Here is a 21,171-nt window from a genome sequence, read left to right on the forward strand (position 1 = left end):
AATTTCTTGAAACTTCTTTCCATGTGTACTGAGCCTTTTTTTTTCTTTAGTTTAGAAAAGCCCTGTTTATTCTGCTCACTGACAGCTGAATGTTCCTGACTTTTGAATCCTCTTGCTATATTGCACAGTGGGCTCTCTATCTTTTCATGCACCCACCAGAATAATCACATGGTGTCTCGAACATCATTTGCTGCTTTTATCTCGCCTAAATATATGAACATACAACCTTGCTTGTTTGGATAAAAACAGATGGTCCACTGTGATTGCACCTCACTATGATGGCTAAACCATTGTGCCTCAGTACTTGCCACCCTTCCATCATTCCACAGCTGTGGAATTATTCTAGGAATGGCAGAATATCAGAGAAAAACATTAATATGGGGAAATGTGCTCTGAAACTTTTTCTCCACCCTCCTCCCCACTCAGACAATTGAAACTAGCCCAGCATATCAGAAGGACCAAGTGTTATCTATAAAGACGCTTACCTTCAATATGATGTTATCACTTCCCCAGACAGGAAGAAGCTCTTTGGACTCTTGGAATGAGACAGAGAATCAGCACTCACCATCTATCTTTGAGCACATTCCAGAGGCTCATTACTCTCCTGGAGAAATGCACACATAGTAATGGGGAGATTGTCATGTAATGATAACAGCACTGGCCGAGCCAGCTAGAGACTCAAACTAATGCGCTGAGACACAGATTCCTATCCAAACATCGAAGCCAGTGGAAGTTAATTCAGTTAATCATTCTGGAGTATAAAATTTATATCAGTGATGGTAACTTTAACAAATATCAGTGATTGTTGCATAAACCCACCCGCATCATTAATGTCCTGCAGGCAATGAAATCTGCCGAACTGTGACTCCAGATCCACAGCAATGTGGTTGACTCTTAACTGAATCTCTGAAACCGTTCAATTTTGAGGGCAATTAGGAATGGGCACATCCTACAAAAGAATTTTTAAAAAAGCTTATTTGTAATGAGTGCGCTTTGTACAATTTCAGAACTGGGTAGTGTTTGGTTTAGTGCCAGTGAAGATGTTAGAATTTAAAGCAAAATTAAGCTGGATCAGTATTATCTCATAAGGTAGCCACGTGTGGGTAATTTGTGCGACATACTGTATTTCATCCAAAAAATACAGTACACCCAGAAGCCTTTCATCCTGTTGCATCACTATCATTTCTGATGGGCAAATAAGTGAATACTAGACATTGTGCTTGATCATATTTTCTCAAATACTCATTTGTATAGATTGCATTGGTTTATTTGTTGGTAAAATGGAAAGATAAAAAAACAGCATGGTGAGAGTTTTTTGATCGGTTTGATTTTTTACATATGTCCTGAATTTTGGGACATGTTACTTTAAGTAAACATGCAAAGCATCTCCTGCTAGATTTATTGCATGGGGTTAAGATGGTGTCACTGCAGGGTTTCTATTATCATACAGATATTTAAGATTGATCTGTGCTATTCACTTAAAGAGGCATCCAATTGGTTCTCCATTGCTCTGCTCTATTGTTATGTCCCTGCAAATGTTTCCCTTTGAAGCACTTATCTAATTCTCATGTAGATTGATACTATTGAACCACTTCCATCAATCTTTTAGTCAGAGCATCCTAGATCATAACTCCCAGCGTAAAAATTCTTTTCATCTACCTCTGGTCATTTTGCAAACTATTTTAATTTGTATCTTCTTGTTTTAGTCTTGCTGTCCATTTGTTATTTATTCATGGGAGGTAGGCATCCCTATTGCCCATTCCTAATTGCTATTGAGAAGATAATGGTGAGCTGATATCTCTAACAGCACATCCTTGGGGTGTGGAGACACGCGCTGTGCTACCAGGGAGGGAGTTCTTGGAATTTAACTCAGCAATAGTGAAGGAACGCTAAAATAATAGTCAGACTGGTGAGTGATGTGGAGCATAACTTGCAGCTGGTAGCTTCCCATGCATCTTTTGCCCTTGCTCTTCAAGGTGGCAGATGTTGCTTATTTAAAAGTTACAGGCAAAGGATCCTTGGTGATTTAATGTAATGCATCTTGGAGATGGTATACACTGCTGCCACTGTGCATCAGAGATAGAGGCAGTGAATGTTTAACCTGGTGAATGGGTCAATCACACAGGTTTCTTTGTCCTACATGGTGTTGACCTTTGTGGTGTTGAAGCTGCATTCAGCCAGACAAGTGGGGAGAATGCCATCACTCTCCTGACTTGCATCTTGTATTGCTTTGAGGAGACAGGAGATGAGTTATTCACCTCAGAGTTCCCAGAATCTGATTGGCTCATGTCATCAAAGTGAGCTGAAACTTACATCTCTTTGGTGAGATGTTGGTTTCGTTAAGTTTCAGCCGACAGCGGCAGCTCACTGGCACCTTCCCCTGGCATCCATGATGGCTAGCATTCCTCAACATCTCAGGGATGCTGTGTGGGCAGGAACAGCTTGCACCCTCCATCCATGAAAGTCAGCACTGCCACAACACCAGCCTTGCCAGCTCATTGTGGCCTGTCTCAGACTAACCTGTGTATAGTTCATAACTGCACTTTGGACCTCACTGGCACTTCATATTGCAGATTTGCTGCCAGGCTACTCGCCTTAGATCAGTCAGGGAATGCCACCACAATCAGTCAAGGGCATCATTCAATTTCAGTCCAGAGGTTGCATGGTAAGTGCAACCAGGCAGATGATTACTGGCAACAACTGGGAGCTGCCCAGAAGTCAGTCAGAGGCAGCATTCCACCTCAACTGTGCAGCTGCATGCATGTGTATAGCTGAATGTTCCTCCCTGTCGTGGTGCCATTCCATTTGTCTGCCTGGGTAGTGCTAACCTGTAGTGATGGGGCTACCAGTCCAACACTGCTGCTGGCCCTACGACTGGACCAGGGAACCTGCCTGCCATCACCAATAACTTAAGCAAGGAAATTCATTTGAAACTTCTTTATCAAGGAATTCATGAGAATGTGCAGATTGCTACAGCTGAGTTGTTGAGGTGAATGGTGTGGATGCATTTAAGGTTGAGCCAAAAAAATGCCAGGTGAAAGGACTGAAGGTCTTCTAATGAAAGGTCACAATTAAGTCTTTTTCTCTCTTTCTCAATTTGTCTCCATGCCGCCAATTTCCTGAATTTGCTGAATTTTCTGAGCGTTTTCCCTGTTCAGATCAGATTTTGATTACCCACCTCATATTGCTTTTGTACAATACATGCAAAACATATTGTAATGATGGGATGAAGCACAGAGAGAGCAGGCTGCTGTACAGCAAAAGCAACAACGTGGACCAGTTGAGCTGAATGGCCCGTTTCTGTGCTGTAAATAATTTGCAAGCGAATGAATAAAACTGAAGAACTTAGTACAACCACCTGTAAAGACGAGAAGCCAATTAAGTTTGTGTCAAAACTGTCTCTTTTATTAGGAACTGAGTTTCTTTTTACATATCGCATGTTTATAAAGAATAAATCACAGTACATTTAAATTGCCATTTGTGTTAATATTAAGAAAACAGAATCCCCCACCTCCCTAAAAATGAATATCACCAAAACCTGGATGAATGCAATAATGTGATGCCACATTTGTCTCAGGAGTAGAAATTGCACCTCTTGTTACTATAAATAAAACATGCATATCCTGTATTAAAATAATTTTGGCTTCATTTAATCAGACACGTGTTTGATGTCGCTATAATTAAGAGACAGACCAAATAATACAGTCACATATTAGGACCAATTAAATTAAAAACAGGTGTCAGAACTCATTCTGGTCATGGTGAACCTAGAACTTGTCAAAACCACAGGGCTCACAGATTGCTCAGGGAGTGATCTGGTGTCACACAAAATAATATATATATTCAATAAAATGAATGCCCAACCAGCATGCAACTGAATACAATGTCTCCATGCATGGAAAATTAAAACAGCAAGAGAGATAGAGAGCGAAAGAGAGAGAAACCAATTTTTAAATTAGGTATTTGTCACAGAACTCCCAGTTTTTCAAGTCTTTCCTGATTTCGAATCTTCAGGAATGGTTGTGATTGGGATCCTGTTAGGCTCCTCGGCATGTTGGGTTGGAGGCGTGGCAGTTTTCCTTCTTCTCAAGGAGATGGTGGTGCTTTTAGAGAGTGGTAGGATCCTTGGCTGCCAACACAAGCTTGTCTTTGCCACTGCATTATAAACACACATAGGCAAACAAAAACCTCACAAACATTAACATCAAATTAATTAAGAAAGAAAACATGCATCCAGATGCTGTGAATAGAAAATGTCAAGTTCTTCTAACTCTTCATTATTGTTTTCACCTTTAGCTCATTTGTGGTTACTGTTTCTAATAACATGGATATAAGTGGGCTAAAGATAGCAGTAACTTACATTTCTATAAAAATCATTGTGTCAATGCTTCTTAGAATCCTAAATTACAGAAAGAACCCATTCAGCCCATTTTCATCCCACTTCCCCCAGCTGTTTTCCCATAACCCTTTAATTTATCCAATTCCCTCTTGAAAGTTTCATTTGAATTTGCTTCAGTATTGTTTCAGATTGTAAGAGTTCACTGTGTCTCATGCAGTGCTCCCTAAGTACTGTATCGGGAGTATTAGCTTGGAATACATATCAGGTCTTTGGAGAGGGGCGTAAATCCAGTATATCCCCACTCAAAGACAAGAGTGTGCTCCTCATTGATACCTAGAGGTGAGATTGGAGGTCAAAGGTATGGAAGACAAACACCAGGACATAAACGGATGACTCTATTGTTTCCTCAGTACAATTTCTATGCTTATAATCTGACGTCTATAACAAGGACATAGTCATTTACCCCTGTCTCCAGAGAGGGTATTATACCATGATCAGATCCAGGTGGTATGAATTGACTCAATTCCTGTCCCCACTATCTGTATATTTTGTGAATGGTTGGTTGTGTATCGCAAATCAAAAACTTTCCAGGCAAACAGCAACAATTTGAGGGGCTAGCAGTGAGGTGAAATGTCTCAACTCTCTTTGCCAACTGACAGTCTGAGCCAAGGCCCATGCAGTGGAATTCTGTGCTAACGAAACTCAGTAAACAAACTACAATTAAGAATAATAGCTTAAGATTCAGATTACTTGCAGAAGACCACTAGGATGTAAAGCAGCATGGCACAGGCGATCGACTTAGTGCACTATTTATAAGGTCAGAATAGGGTACTGGAGATAAAGGATGGGTAGGAGTGACTAAAACCAGTGCAAAGTTGGCTTTTTAAAAACCTTCAGACCATGACAGTTATATACAATCTATAACCCTTCAAGCGTATTTGTATCTATTACAACAATGCATGACTCCCATAACGTGATATAAGGTCTTGCAAAGGCCAAAATTGAGTCTGTTTGAACTCAACACTGACTTCTAATGGCCCTGCTAAGTACAGATTACTCTCCTGTATGAATTATGTCCCTTCCTCTTCCTGCGGCTGGGGGAAATAAATAGTCTGCTTTAAATGTAAGTTGGTTTTTTCACACCTGGTCCTGCCTGCTAGTTTTAAAGGTTCATGGAGACGGAAAGACTTCTTAAGAATCCAGCCCTATGGCACTATTTATAAACCCCATAACACATATTTGCTGCATTATTAATTATCTTTGCCACCTTCAAAAATATGTGGAAAAATCCCCATTTCCTACACCTCCTTTAAAGTTAGACTGATAGACTCCTTACAGTACGGACAGAGGCCATTTATCCCATTCATTTAGCCTGCAATCTTTGGATTGTGAGAGGAAACCAGAGCATCTGTGCAGACCCATGCAGACACAGAATGTGCAAATTCCACACAGATAGTCACCCAAGACTGGAATGGAATCCAGATCCCTAGCATTGTGAGGCAACAGCGCTAACCACTGTGCCTCCCAATTAATTAATTTCATATTGCTGTTATTATTCTATATTACAGACTAGCTGTCCAGCCAACTGAGCTTACCAACTCCCAAAGTTGTACCGTTTGGCATGCATTGTTTCCTTTCATTTATCCTGCAAAAAAGATCATCTCACACTCTTGAATTGAGTTTCATCTGCTCCATAATTGTCCACTTTTTCTAGGCTGAATATGACCTCCTAAACTCAATAAATGCTTCCTTGCTGTCCATATTTCCAAAATTGTCATCTGCAAATTTAGAAATTATGCTCTGTATCCCCAAGTCCAAGACATTAATATCTACCAAAAACAGCCTGTGCTGTACTGTAGGGAATTTCCCTGGTTCCATCCATCCAGTCTGAAAAACATGCATGCAACACTCTCTAGTTTCTCTCTCTTAACAATTTTGTAGCCATGCTACTGTCATTCACGTTTTCTCATTTTCTTTTTCAATTTACAAGTTATATAAAAAGGAAATAAATGCTTGGTATTTCCGTAACATCTTTCAGAGCCACAGGAACTTAGAACTTTGCAGTTTACACTTCACCTTTATAAAGATTAGATTAGATTAGATTGCTTACAATGTGGAAACAGGGCCTTTGGCCCAACAAGTCCACATCGACCCGCCGAAGCGTATACCACCCAAACCCATACTCTTGCATTTACCCCTTCACCCAACACTATGGACAATTTAGTGTGGTCAATTCACCTAACCTGCACATTTTTGAATTGTGGGAGGAAACCGGAGCACCCAGAGGAAACCCACGCAGACACGGGGAGAATGTGCAAACTCCACACAGAGAGTCGCCTGAGGTGGGAATTGAACCCGGGTCTCTGGCGCTGTGAGGCAGCAGTGCTAACCACTGTGCCACCGTGCCGCCCACCAAAGTGGGAAACATGGCAGCTGATTTGTACACATGAGCTCCCACTAACAGCAGATAGTCAGCATCACAAAAACAGATAATTCAATATTCCAAAACATTACAATAGTCACTACATTTCAAAAGTTCTTCTTTGGTCAAGATGTCTCATAGTCATGAGCTGTTATACAAATGAATTTTTTTCTGTATTTTTAATGTGGTTAACATCACATTTGCCTACATTTGAAATTCATTTGCCACATTTTTGCCCATTCGCTTAGAGTCATAACGCTGTACAGCATGGAAACAGACCCTTTGGTCCAACTTGTCCATGCCAACCAGATATCCTAAATAAGTCTAACTGTATTTGCCAGCTTTTGGCCCATACCCCTTGAAACCCTTCCTACTCATTTACCCATCTAGATGCCCTTAACTGTTGTATTTATACCCGCCTCCACCTCCTCCTCTGACAGCTCATACTATACAGGCACAATCCTCTGTGTGAAATATTTGCTCCTCAGGACTTGATTAAATCTCCCCCCTTTCACCTTCAACATATGTCCTCTCATCCTGGACTTCCCTACCCTGGGAAAAAGATCTTGATTATTCATCCTATCCATGTTCCTCATGATTTTAGAAACCTTTATAAGTTCACCCTTCAGCCTCCGATGCTCTAGGGAAAACAACCCCAGTCTATTCAGCCTCTCACTGTAGCTCAAACCCTCCAACCCTCGCATCATCCTTATAAATATCTTCGGAACCCTTTCAGGTTTCACAATATTCTTCCTATAGCAGTTTAATCTATCAATTTCTCTGTATAATTTTACTTTACCATCTTCACTGCTTAGAATGCCACTTACCTTTGTGGCATGGGCAAATTTGTACATGTCTGAGTTGTTGATAAATATGTTGAATTATTGAGGTCCCTACTGGTAGAACAATACTATTCACATCACACCAATTAGTGTAGCTGCTCTTTATTGCTGCTCTCTGTTTTCTGCTGCTCAGCCAACTTTCTAACTGGATCAATACTTTGCCTTCAGTTATTTTGATTTCACTTTTAGAACAACATTCGCTTATGAGGGACTTTGCCAATATGTGTACCTCTGATCGATATCAATTAGAATGTCAATAAGAAACACAAATCCTTTAGACGTACAAAAGGCCTCTCACCTTGGGACTCTGGATCAGCCAGAGGTGTAAATACAGGTCAAATCAAATCCAGTGGAAACACATTACAAAAATTAAAGGGTTAATGGATGAATAATACCCTGACTGTTACCTATTGCTTTTAACACATCAGAACCCTGTGAAGTGGAAGCATGAAACTTCTGTCACCTAAGTCCCAATAGGACACTACATATTCACAGTGAAAACAACTGACGATGAGGAGGAGAAAAGAAGAAAAAAAAAGTGTCCCATTACTCATCTGCAGCATGTCAGTGGATGGAACATGGAAAAGAGAAGTTATGTAGAACTGAATAGAATCTAAAGCATAAAATCAAGCCTGTTTAAGCTGCTATTTATGTGCCATACGAACATCCTTGTGCACATAGCCAGTCCACCATCAGGAATACACTCATGTTTAAAAAAAAGTCAACATTTAGAAGCAAACATTGCTCATAGTGGATAATACTTAGAAATTGGCCAAACGTTGCCTCGCAGCATTCCACTGAACATATGAACCTTGATGTGCATGCATCAAGCAACGTCTTCAATACACAGACAATACAATAAGTACTTGTCTACAGACTAGAAATGCAAATATGCCTACAGAGTTGAGCCATTATGCCCCACGTTCCTTATGGATGTTAATTCCAGAGAACCCTATTTTTAATTTAAATAAAACTTCATATAGCCAAGATCTTCCTCTTTGAAACTCCTTTCATGTTTTAATGGACTATTCATGGAAGTTTTACTTGAGAAAGCACTAAAACCAGGATGAGATATTTTGTGAAAATCTTTGTCACCATGATGGTTGGGTTTTTATGAAATGCACTTTTCAGTTCAGAGCAGCAAAAATGAACAAGAAAGCAGGAGTTAACTGCACAGCAGAAGCTCGCTGGGAGTTGTTGGTGTGATAATTTAAGGAAAGGTGCTGGGTTCTGGCATTTGTCGTAAGTTCATTTAGAAGCATTGACTCAGCTTAAAAGGGAAGCAAGTTACCAATATTTGTAAATTTTCACATTAGAATAAACTATTAAAAATAAATAATTGAGCATTTGCCATTTTCTCCACCAACACAGGCTCAGGTCAAACCAAAGTTTAGAGATAGGTGAAATTTACAAACATAGAAATTGCTGGAGAAACCCAACAAGTCTGGCAGAATCTGTGGAGAGAGAAATAAAGTTAACATTCAAATTCAGTGACCTTTAATCAGAACTGACAATAGCTAGTAATTCTGCTGATGACAGGGTCAGAGTGGGGTGGGGAATGGTGATGGGAAGGTAGAATGGGTATTAAGTGACTAATGCACATGGAGATGGAGACAAGAGACAGAGAGAGAAAAGGGGATAGGCAAACAGCTGACTGATGATAAACCAAGAATGAAAGTTGGGTAGGGTGCTAATGAGAAGGGTGAATAGTTGAAAATGGGTTGGCTGTGCAGGGAGCAACCCTATAAGATAGGACCTAGTGAGTGAAGGGTAAGGTAGCCAAAGGGAGGAGGATGATCATGTTCTAAAACTGATAAATTCATATTAAGGGTATAGTATGCCTAGGTGGAAGATGAGGCTTTGTTCCTCCATCTTGCACTGATCCTCACTGGAGCACTGCAGCAGAAGTCTGAACAGAAATGTTGAAAGGGACACATGATGTTGTGTTGAAGTGGCAGGCAATTGAAAGCTTAAGGTCATTTTACAGATGATGTGTGACAAAGCAGTCACGTAGTCTGTATTTTGCCTCCCTAGTCTACAGGAAACCACATTGTGAGCAGTGAATACAGTAAACTAGATTGAATGAAGCGCAGGTGACTCACTACTTCATTTGGCAGATGTATCCAAGGCCTTGGATAGTGAGGAGAGACTTTGTTGCACCTTCCCCAGATTATAGCAGAAGTTGCCATGGGATGTGGGGACTTGTTGGGGGTGAAGGAGGAGTGGACAAGGGTATCCTGGATGGAACGATCCCTGTAAAGGGAGAGGGGACGAATATGTGTCCGATGATGTTATTTGTCTTAAAGCAATGGAAAGGGTGGCTTCTGATCCTTTAAATAGATACTGGTGGGGTTGAAAGTGAATGGAAGGACAGTGAGCACGGAAAGCAGGGAATTGTTCAGACATAGCTGAGGGCCATGTCAATCATGGCATTGGGAATCCTCAGCTGGGGAAAAAGGTGGCCATTTCTGAGGGAACCTGATGGAGGATGTTTAATCAGAACAGATGTGAGGGGGACAAGGAAACTGGGTGAAGCATAGTGCGAAGATATATAGTCAAGGTAACTGTGGGAGTCAATGGACTTGTAATGGATATCGGCGGCCACCTAACCCCGAAAATGGAAACAAGATGCTGAAGAAGGGAAGAGAGTTAGAGCACAGATGCTCCACACTTCATATCAGTCCTGATGAAGAATCATCTAGACTCAAAAGGTTAGCTTGTTCTCGCTCCATGGATGCTGCCTGAACCACTGTGATCTCCAGCATTTGTCGTTTTCAGATAAGAGAGAAGCCAGAGACAGATCAAGTGGAGGTGAGAGCAGGGTGGAAATTGGAAGCAAAATTCTTCTAATACAAGTTGAGAAGGACTGAAGAAAGAGCTATGGGAAGGAAGATTCCAAGTAGGACGATATGGACTTTAGCAAGGTGTTCAACAAGGTTCCGTATGGTATGCTTGTTAGCAAAGTTAGATCAGATGGAATGTAGGGGAGCTAGCCAATTGGATTCAAAATTGGCTTGAAGGTAGAAGACAGAGGGTGGTGGTAGAGCATTATTTTTCAGACTGGAAGCCTGTGACTAGCGGGATGCCACAGGGATCGGTGCTGCTTTTCATCATTTATATAAATGATTTGGATGTGAATATAGGAGGTACGGTTAGTAAGTTTTCAGATGACATTGAAATTGGTTGTGTTGTAGACAGTGAAGAAGGTTATCTCAGAGTACAATAGGACCTTGATCAGATGGGCCAATGGGTCGAGGAGTGGCAGATGGAGTTTCTTTACATAAATATGAGGTTTCGCTTTTGGTAAGGCAAATCAGGGCAGGACTTATATAGTTAATAGGCCCCAGGGAGTGTTACTGAACAAGGGTACTGAAAGGTGCAAGTGCATTGTTCCTTGACAGTGGAGTTGCAGGTAGACAGGGTGATGAAGAAGGTATGCTTGCTTTCATTGATCAGTGCATTGAGTATATGAGTTGGGACGCCATGTTGCAGCTGTACAGGACATTGGTGAGGTCACTTTTAGAATACTGCATTCAATTCCAGTTCACCTGCTATAGGAAAGATATTGTTAAACTTGAAAGAATTCAGCAAAAATTTTCAAGGATGTTGCTAAGGATGGAGGGTTTGAGCTACAGGGAGAGGCTGAATAGGCTGGGGCTAATTTTTACCTGGAGCATCAGAGGTTGAGGGGTGACCTTATAGAGGTCTATAAAACCATGAGGGTCATGGATAGGGTAAAGAGACAAGATCTTTTTCCCAGGGGAGTCCAGAATGAGAGGGCATAGGTTTCAGGTGGAAGGCAAAAAGATTTAAAAGACACCCGAGGGGCAACCTTTTCACACAGGGTGATGCCTGCATAAAACAAGCTACCAGAGGAAGGGTGGAGGCTGGTACAATTTAAAACACATCTGGATGGGTAAATGAATAGGAATGGTTTAGAGGGGTATGTGCCAAATGCTGGCAAATGGGACTCGATCAGTTTAGAATATCAGGTTGGCATGGATGAGTTGGTTCGTAGGGTCTTTTTCCATGCAGTGTAAATCTATGACTCTATGACTGGAACAAGGAACGTTCCATATAAGCCACAAAGAGACAGGCTTAAGTAGGTCCAATCGTACCCATGGCCACATCTTTGGCCTGAAGAGAGTGAGAGGAATTGAAGGTGAAGTATGGACAAGATTGAATGGGGGAGGAGCGTGATGGATGGGAACGGTTCAGGCCTTCTCTCAAGGAAGAAGCAGAAAGTCCTCAGACCATCTTGATTGAGGATGGATGTGTTGAGGGACTGCTTATTCCTGGTGAAGGGCAGGCACTGGTGCCCACAAACTGGACATTTTGATAATGATGTAACACCTAAGATGAATCGCGGACATAAGGAGCTGGACAAGGGAAGAGAAAAAAATCTAGCTACCTATTTAAAACTGAGGTCAGTATCAATTTGTTGATTCAGGCAGTGCCATATCTTTCCCTTGAAAAGGGTAATGAATGTTCAGTCAATTCAAAACTGAGATTGATAGATCTCTGTGCATTAAAGGAGTCAAGTGATATGGGTATAAGGAAGGGGAACATTGAGTTGATGTCAAAGTTCAGCCTTGATCATATTGATTGGGGGAGCAAGGTTAGAATTGAATATTTACTCCTACTCCCATTTCTTATGTTCTTGCATAACAAGTTATATTTTCTGAATGGCCTGGGGCCAGATTGTCTAATTAGTGCAGATTCTGTAGACACTGAGCAGATTTAGCGAAGCCAAAGATCTGTGAGGCATCTAATTGAACCATTACACATTCGAACCTTTGCAGTCACCAATATATTCATGCCATCTGGGTTGGAACTGACCCCATAATTCATTAACTTTATTGTGGAAACCAATCAGCCTCATGACGCTTACAGAAAATCACTTGGTTTGCAATCATTCTCAAATGCTTGAAAATATGTATATTTTATGATTTGCATCAGTGAATAATATTCAAGCTTTACAGTATTCAAGTTTTCATTGGTAGCTGCATGAGTAATCAAAGGGACACAGAATAATGTAATTAACAAAAGAACCAAAGACAATTTGAAGAGAGTTTTTTGACATAAAAGTTATGATGATGTAGAATGCACGACCTGAAAGAGTGGTGGAAGCAAAATCATTACAAGATGATTAGTGTACAAGATGATTAGGGGTTTAGATAGGGTTGACAGTGAGAACCTTTTTCCGCGTATGGAGTCAGCTGTTACTAGGGGACACAGCTTTAAATTAAGGGGAGGTTGGTATAGGACAGATGTTAGGGGTAGATTCTTTACTCAGTGGGTTGTGAGTTCATGGAATGCTCTGCCAGTATCAGTGGTGGACTTTCCTCTTTATGGTCATTCAAGCAGGCATTGGATAAGCATATAGAGGTTATTGGGCTAGTGTAGGTTAGGTAGGCTTCGGTCGGTGCAACATTGAGGGCCGAAGGGCCTGTATTGCGCTGTATTTTTCTATGTTCTATGTTCTATTAATAGTGTTCAAAAGAGACAGAAATATTTGGAAGAAAATAATCTGTATGAAGAAAAGGTAGGGCAGTGGGACTAATTGGATAGCACTTTAGTAAGAGGAATAGGCTGAATAGACTCCTTGTAGGAAATAAGATGTAACGAATTTAAGTTGGTTGCTTCATGGCACATTGCAATTTATGTAAAACATTATTTAGCTTCCATAAAGATGATCAAAGATGATCCTCTATTTCTTCAATCACTCAACAGGTTTGACAGGTTTGGGGGAGATGAGCCTCTGGTTAACAAATTATTTAGTTCAGTACTTGAATTTCTGCACAAGTAGACTGGCTTTATCCAGCTAAGGAGCATCTCTCTTTCTCTTCACAGACATTGCCAGACTTGTTGAGTTTATCCAGCATTCTCTGTGTTTGATTCAGATTTTTAGTATCTCCACTATTTTACCTTTGTTTGTTAAAACTAGGTGCAAAAAGTAGACGTACAAATTTTGAAACACACAGGGGGTTTCTAATGCATTATCAACACTCAACTCACATTCACATCTGTCATTTTAAAGCAATTGTTACATTGTTTATTGATATGGAGGTGCCGGTGTTGGACTGGGGTGGACAAGGTCAGAAATCACATGATACCAGGCTATAGGCCAACAGGTTTGTTTAAAATCACAAGCTTTCAGAACGCTGCTCCTTCATTATCTGACAAAGGAGCAGTGCTCCGAAAGCTTGTGATTTCAAATAAACCTGTTGGACTATAACCTGTTGTCATGTGACTTATAAAGTCATAGAGATGTAAAGCACAGAAACAGACTTGTCAGTCCAACTCGTCCATGCCAAACAGATATCCCAAGCCAATCTAGTCCCAGCTGCCAGCACTTGGCCCATATCCTTCTAAACTCTTCCTATTCATATACTCATCCAGATGCCTTTTAAATGTTGCAATTGTACTAGTCTCCACCACTTCCTCTGGCAGCCCATTCCATACATGTACCACCCTCTGAGTGAAAAGGTTGCCCCTTAGGTCTCTTTCATATCTTTCCCCTCTCACCCTAAACCTCTGCCCTCTAGTTCTAGACTCCCCCACCCCAGGGAAAAGATTTTGTCTATTTATCCTATCCAAGCCCCTCATGATTTTATAAACTTCTATAAGGTCACCCCTCAGCCTCCGATGCTCCAGGGAAAACAGCCTGAGCCTGTTCAACCTCTCCTGATAGCTCAAATCCTTCAACCCTGGCAACATTCTTGTAAATCTTTTCTGAATCTTTTCAGGTTTCGCAACAACTTTCCGATAGGAAGGAGACCAGAATTCTGGCATTATTTGTTGATTAATGGCTCCATTAACAAAGGAGGAGTCATGGACACTATAAACCCTGAAGGAGGCCGTTCTGTTCATGAGCCCTGTACTGCTGCTAATTCCTCAGATTGCGTTATCTTGTCTAATCTCATTTACCAGTCCTTTCCCGGTGACCTTTTGTATTGTTTTTCATGTATTACCCAATTCCCTGTAAATTCATTTGAATAACACAAAATTTGTTGTTTTGAGGAATTGTATAGTGTACCTAGATATTAAGACTTTTCCCCTCGAATGACAGCTCAAAATTCTTTTGCTGTCTCATATTGGAAATGGGAGCTGATAACCTTGACGCAAGAACAGCAGAACGTTTGGGAACTCTCAACAACAGGACTAACAGCTTTTCCCGTTAATAAATGAGGAATGGCAGAAAAGGAACTGATTGTGTTAGAGTCATCAACCCAAAATGAAAAATAAAATGCAATGGGACAAGAGAATTAATTAAGACAGAAAAAAACAGGGACACAAGGAAAAAAAGTAAGAAAATAATTTAATAAATGTGAATTATAAATTTTAAAAATCTCTAACAATTTTTTACCTATGGGAATGAAACATCATATATTACATCATTTCATTGTTAGGTTGAAGAATACAAACTCCTCATTCACACTGTGGAAAAACCACCTTAACATACTGTGATGAGTTAAATGGCATTGAATTTGTAAATGGATCAATATCTTGAAATGCAGAGGGAGTTTGAGAGTGGGTTAGTGGCAGAGCAAGACAAGTCCCCTGACTTGTTATAAATCAGAATGCATAGCTTATTTAATCCTCACTATAAGTTGTTGGGCAATTCATCCATTAGTAATAGTGAACACCTTTAGAGTTCCTTATTTTTTCAGCTAATTCAGATCTGTCGTCTGTCTCTTACTGGACACTGATGGTAAAGCATTCCATGTCTATGTGAAAGAAAGAAATATTCTAAGTTTCCTCCATGGTATTGGTAAGTTTAAATCTCTGATACTTCATGGTTTTTAACAAAAAGTCATTGTTAGAATTTGAGCGTCATTGGCAAAGTCAGAATCTATTGTCCATTCCTAATTGCCCTTCAGAACAAGACAGTGAACTGCTTCCTTGAACTGCTACAGTTCATGCATATTCATAGTACTGAGGGAAGGAGTTCCAGTATTTTGACCTACAAACAGTGAAAGAAAGAATCCCTGCAGTATTGAAAGAGGCCACTTAGCTCAACAATTCCAAACCAACCCTTCGAACAGCATCAGACCAAATCCTACCTCATTCCCAAAACCCTATCTTTGCCATAGCTAACCTACCTAGCCTGGTCACTATGGAATAATTTAACATGGGCTAATCCACCTAACCTAGTTAAAAATCACACAACACCAGGTTATAGTCCAACAGGTTTAATTGGAAACCTGTTGGACTATAACCCGGTGTTGTGTGATTTTTAAATTTGTACACCCCAGTCCAACACTGGCATCTCCAAATCATGGCCACCTAACCTACACATCTTTGGACTGTGAGAGGAAACTACAGCATCCAGTGGAAACCTATGCAGACTCTGAGTGAACGTGCCAATTCCACACAGACAGCCACCCTCAAGGTTGGGATTAAACCTGGCTGCAGTGAGGCAGTGCTAACCACTAAGTTATTGTGCTCCCCAAAGAACGGCAATACATTTCAAACTCAGAATGATGCGTGACTGGGAGGGGAACTTGCAGGTGGTGACATTCTCATATGTCTACTCTCTTTTCTCTTCTAGTCGGCAGAGAACAGAACGTACCACTGATGGACTCTTAGTAAGTTGTTGCGGAATTCCTGCAGATGGTACTTATTGTTACAAATCCACTCACTAATGAGATGAATAATTCACCAGTTATCTTCTCAAAACTTTCATAATTTTGAATCTTCCATTAAAAGCAAAACAAAGCCAAGATGTGCATTTCAATAGCAATTGTAGTAACTACCAGACATTTCAAAGAATTTTGTAGTAGCTAATTATGCATAGTTACTGCTGGAATATAAGAAAATGGCATCCAATGTGCACACAACAAACTCTGACAAACGGTTGTGTGATTATATGAGATAATATGTTGTAGCGATGTTGATCCAAGAATCAGTATTGAGCAGGGCAACCTGGATAAGACAACTGCCCTATTTAAAATAATCTTTTACACTCATTTAAGAAGGTGTGCGCTGCCTGAGCTGATTTCCTAAACAGCGCGTCTGTTAGTTTAGTGCTTTCTCAATTCGGTAGTGAAGTGTTAGAGTTGATGTTTTTGACAGTCTTGGAGTGGCACTTGAATCCAGAATCTTGTGACTTAGAAGCAAGAGTGCTACTGATCAAGTCACAGCAGTGACATTAGAGCCCTGCTGAAGAAAGCCCCAATATTGATTTGTCACCTACAAGTTACTGTTGACTTCTCACAGTCCCCTAACCATGGCTCAAATCAGGTGCCCAGAGTCATTCATATTACTCTAACTGTCATCAATAGTAAGAAGCTACAGAGAGGCATTAACACAACCCACTCCGTCACGCAAACCAGCCTTTCATCCTTTGACTCCATCTCTACTTCCTACTGCCTCAGGAAAGCACCAACATAATGAATGATATAAAGGTTTTAAAATTCTGGTTGAAAGTTTTGAAACTTTGCAAGTTTTAAAAGTATGAATTGATTCAAGAACAGTTCTTCTTTCCGCTATTATCAGATTTTTTAACATGCCTCTCAAATGTTAATTCTGATCTCTCTCTCTCTCTATCCCTCTGCTCTCTCTCTCCACCTTCTCTGTGGCTATAACACTGTATTCCCCACTCTGTTCTGTTACCCTGACGCACTTTGTATGGTACAATCTGTCTGTATAGCATGCGAAACAACACTTTACACTGTATCTTGGTACACGTGACAATAATAAATAATCATTTTCTTGTTTCAAGTATTATGTTAAAGCCTCAGAATTCTCTTTGCCCTTCTCTTGCTCTCTTGTACAGATCAAAGGCAAATCTTTCAATATCTGGAAAATCGATAGAACACATTAGGTGTTTGTTCCTGTTACCCACAATAATTTAGTTGGTGTTTATCTTAAAGAAAACACAGAAAGTAATTATAGAATTTAGCAACCTTTATTAGTCAGAGTATTGAGTACAGGAGTTGGGAGGTGATGTTGTGGCTGTATAGAACATTGGATAGGCCACTTCTGGAATATTGCGTGCAATTCTGGTCTCCTTCCTATTGGAAGGATGTTGTGAAACTTGAAAGGGTTCAGAAAAGATTTACACGGATGTTGCCAGGGTTGGAGGATTTGAGCTACAGGGAGAGGCTAAAAAGGCTGGGGCTGTTTTCCCTGGAGTGTCGGAGGCTGAGGGGTGACCTTGTAGAGGTTTATAAAATCATGAGGGACTTGGATAGGATAAATAGACAAAGTCTTTTCTCTGGGGTGGGGGAGTCCAGAACTAGAGGGCATAGGTTTAGGATGAGAGGGGAAAGTTATGAAAGAGACCTAAGGGGCAACTTTTTCACACAGAGGGTAGTTCGTGTATGGAATGGGCTGCCAGAGGAACTGGTGGAGGCTAATACAATTGCAATATTTAAAAGGCATCTGGATGGGTTTATGATTAGGAAGGGCTTGAAGGGATTTGGGCTGGGTGCTGGCAGGTGGGACTAGATTGGGTTGAGATATTTGTTTGGCATGGACGAGTTGGACCGAAGCGTCTGTATCCGTGCTGTGCATCTCTAAGTCTCTATGAGTCTAATTCAGTCCATAATGCAAAATTGTACAGCTGAAAATCAGACCATTTAGGTCAAACAATCCATTGAGGTGTTTATATTCCCCATAGGCCTTCTTCCACTAGTCTGCATTTCATCACATGAACCAAATCATCTATTTCTTTTCCCCTTCCCCATGCCCTTATCCAGCCTTATCTTTAATGTATCAATGTTATTTACCACAAGTGCTTCATGTGATGATGAGTTCCACATTCTCACCTCTTCTTTGGTAAAAGAATTCCTCCTAAATTCTCTCTTGGATCCTCGTGACTCCTTGTTTTGGTCATCAAATAGAAACATCTTTACAGTTACCTTGTCAAACCTTTCCACAACTTTCTGTCAAATCATCCTCCAGTCTTCTCTTTACAAGCCAATACAGTCCCAACCTGCTGAATATTTCCTAATAGATTTAACATCTAAGTTCTGCTTTCTTTCTTGGAAATCTTTTTTGTGCTTTCTCTTATCCTTTCATATTCTTTCTGCAGTAAGGAGATCACAACTGTGCACTAGAAGTTTTTTTTAGTTATTTGCATATCATTATAACAAGTTAAGTACTATAAACAGTTGAATGTTCAAGATGAATTGTCAATTATTGAACTGCACATGGTGCTGAAGGATAGAGGGAACTTAGAACAAATTAAAACCACTTCAGATGTGCTTGTTGCACTGAAAATCTAGAAAATATAAAAGCTCTGTGAGAAGTACTGTCATTTGAAACAGATTGCTTGAGGATATTCAATCTCAGTAACTTGCTCATTTCCATCCAGTAAAGACCTTATTCAATGTTACTGAACCTTTTATTATGTATCACATCTTTCAATAATACATGGGATTTGATCATCTAGGATAAAATTAATTTACCTCAACATGGTTCCATTATTGCTGCATTAGATGTTGTCTGGCAGATGCTCTTTTTTACAGAGCAAAAGGCTATTTTAATATAGGTGTGAATACTGCATTACTTTGGCTTAAAAAGATTCCACATCAGTAGATTTAAATTCAAAATAAAATATCATTGAAAAGCACATTGCACATCACTCTGAATATTGAGGTGGAAAGTCTTAGTCTTTCATGTATCAAAAGTTTCGCAACTACAGCATTGTAAAGATGCCAAACATGGATCATGAAGCGAGTGTGAGGGCTGAAATTAATCCAGGAATGGAACACCACAAGTGCACAGCAAGACCATCATGCCGGACGCGGTCCTATTCCTCTTTATTCTGATTTCAGTTATCTCCTGATTCTAGATTGCAAGGCTGCGATTGTAATTGCAACGTGAGCAGGAAGTGGAGAAATTAAGTGACTGCCACAGAGGCATAAATGAAGGAAAGGCCAGCCACATAATACAAAGCAGAAGTCTAAAACTCATGTATAATTAATTGCATTGAATTGTTATACACAAAAGAAAAATTTCATGTAGGAGGTTGAAGTGAGCAAAGAAAATCTGAAATGTTCCTGTAACTTTTACAAAGGGTGTTGGGGAGAGTTACCATAATTGTGCTAAGGATGAGGAACATCACCTATATGGCGTGACTTGAGGAGGTGGGATTGTTCTTCTTACAGCAGAAAAGGTTAAGAGGAAATTTAATACGGACACTTTCTGATAGTGGTCATTTTTGTTCTTAGATATTTATCAGGTATGGTTAGTGTGCAGGATGGAATAGCCCATTTTATATCCAAAAAGTTGTTTTAAGGTTCAATTTCTATCTAAATCATATCACCTCTAGTGTCGCAATCCACTGTATTTCACATTACAAATAATGGCCTCAGATATTTCTTTCACATCACTATAAATCTTTTGCAACTTGGTGCATACATCATCAGTTACTTACCTCTGCCAGTTGATGCCAATGTGCTATCGGTTTGCGAGGGTAGGTGAGCATCTCATTCCAATGATCACGTCCCAGTCTCTCCGCATCATTCCCCACATGGCACACACCGATGACCTCGTTGTGACCTACACTGTGAAAAATTTGCCATAATAATTTTCCTTAAAAAGTTAAAACGGTAACCACTTCTTGAATGACAAGCTCAGAAAGATGTTGAGTGTGGCATGAGGTTTAAGAACTGGAGAACTTGCTCGGGTCACATTTACACACCAGTATTTAAAATGTTTTCGCAGTTGCATCAACTGGCAAGTTGCGAGCACTTTCTCCCCCTTTTGGTTTGTGACTTGAGGATGATGTAGCACTGTTGGTCCTCACTGGGATACCCCAGGTTATTGAGGCTCCAGTTACTGAGCTTGAGACTAGAGTCAGATATGAGCCAGGTGTAATAGCATTTGCATATTCCAATCACTGAAATATTTGCTTTATTGTATTAAAATAACTACAATTTAGCAGGATTACCTGCTAGTACCAACTGCCAAATTGTCAACCTTATTGAATATAATTTCACAAGAATCCTCAGTGGGTTTTGATCCTTTGACCTTGGACCTGCTTGCCCAATAACAAGAATGGATATGCTACCCTACTTATTAGATTTAGAGTCAAGGCTTTCACTGATTCCAGAGTGAAACATGAAGTTTCATTCCTTTTTCAATCATTCCCACTGACTCTGGGACTTAGGGTCTCTTAATGGTTATTTATCATTAACTAATGTCCTGGGTAGATATTTGCACTCTAAGTGTATATATCAGGATTCGGCCATTGTAATCATTGGATGTTGTATGATTGCCTACCCAACATTAATAGCAAATTTTTTAGTTCATGCATTCTAGATATGTGCTCTCACTCAGTGAGATTTTACAACTAAAAGGGCAAATTCTTAACTTTAGCAAAAATGCGTAATGTGAGATAATTTTGCACCAACTCAAAGATTGTCATGTAAAATGCTTCAAACACCTGATTTTAACCTTTGCAATATCAAATCACATGCAGACAGCTAAAATATGACCTTAAAAGAGGTGCAAGAGCTTTGGACATCAGACTTACTTCCATCTGCACTGGGGTTTTCTCTAGAAGACAAGCAATTTTCCAGACAAGGGCAAGTTATTGGGGGCGATGGGGAATA

General features: G+C 40.2%; 1 protein-coding gene across 3 annotated transcripts in view; it reads right to left on the bottom strand.

Moving 5' to 3' along the window:
- Positions 1-3,405: 3,405 nt before the first annotated feature.
- Positions 3,406-21,171, bottom strand: part of syt9b (synaptotagmin IXb) — a 99,967-nt gene continuing 82,201 nt past the window's right edge. For 2 of the 3 annotated variants that reach the window (XM_072592547.1, XM_072592546.1), the window contains exons 6-7: positions 19,992-20,121; positions 3,406-4,155 (exon numbers count right to left, since the gene is read on the bottom strand). In XM_072592547.1, coding sequence (XP_072448648.1) covers positions 4,087-4,155; positions 19,992-20,121 — 199 coding nt within the window. In that variant the 3' untranslated portion in view covers positions 3,406-4,086. The remainder of the gene's footprint in view (positions 4,156-19,991; positions 20,122-21,171) is intronic. The other variant, XR_011963753.1, reaches the window with a different exon arrangement.

This window comes from Chiloscyllium punctatum, chromosome 22, assembly GCF_047496795.1.
Source record: "Chiloscyllium punctatum isolate Juve2018m chromosome 22, sChiPun1.3, whole genome shotgun sequence".
Classification (NCBI taxonomy): Eukaryota; Metazoa; Chordata; class Chondrichthyes; order Orectolobiformes; family Hemiscylliidae; genus Chiloscyllium; species Chiloscyllium punctatum.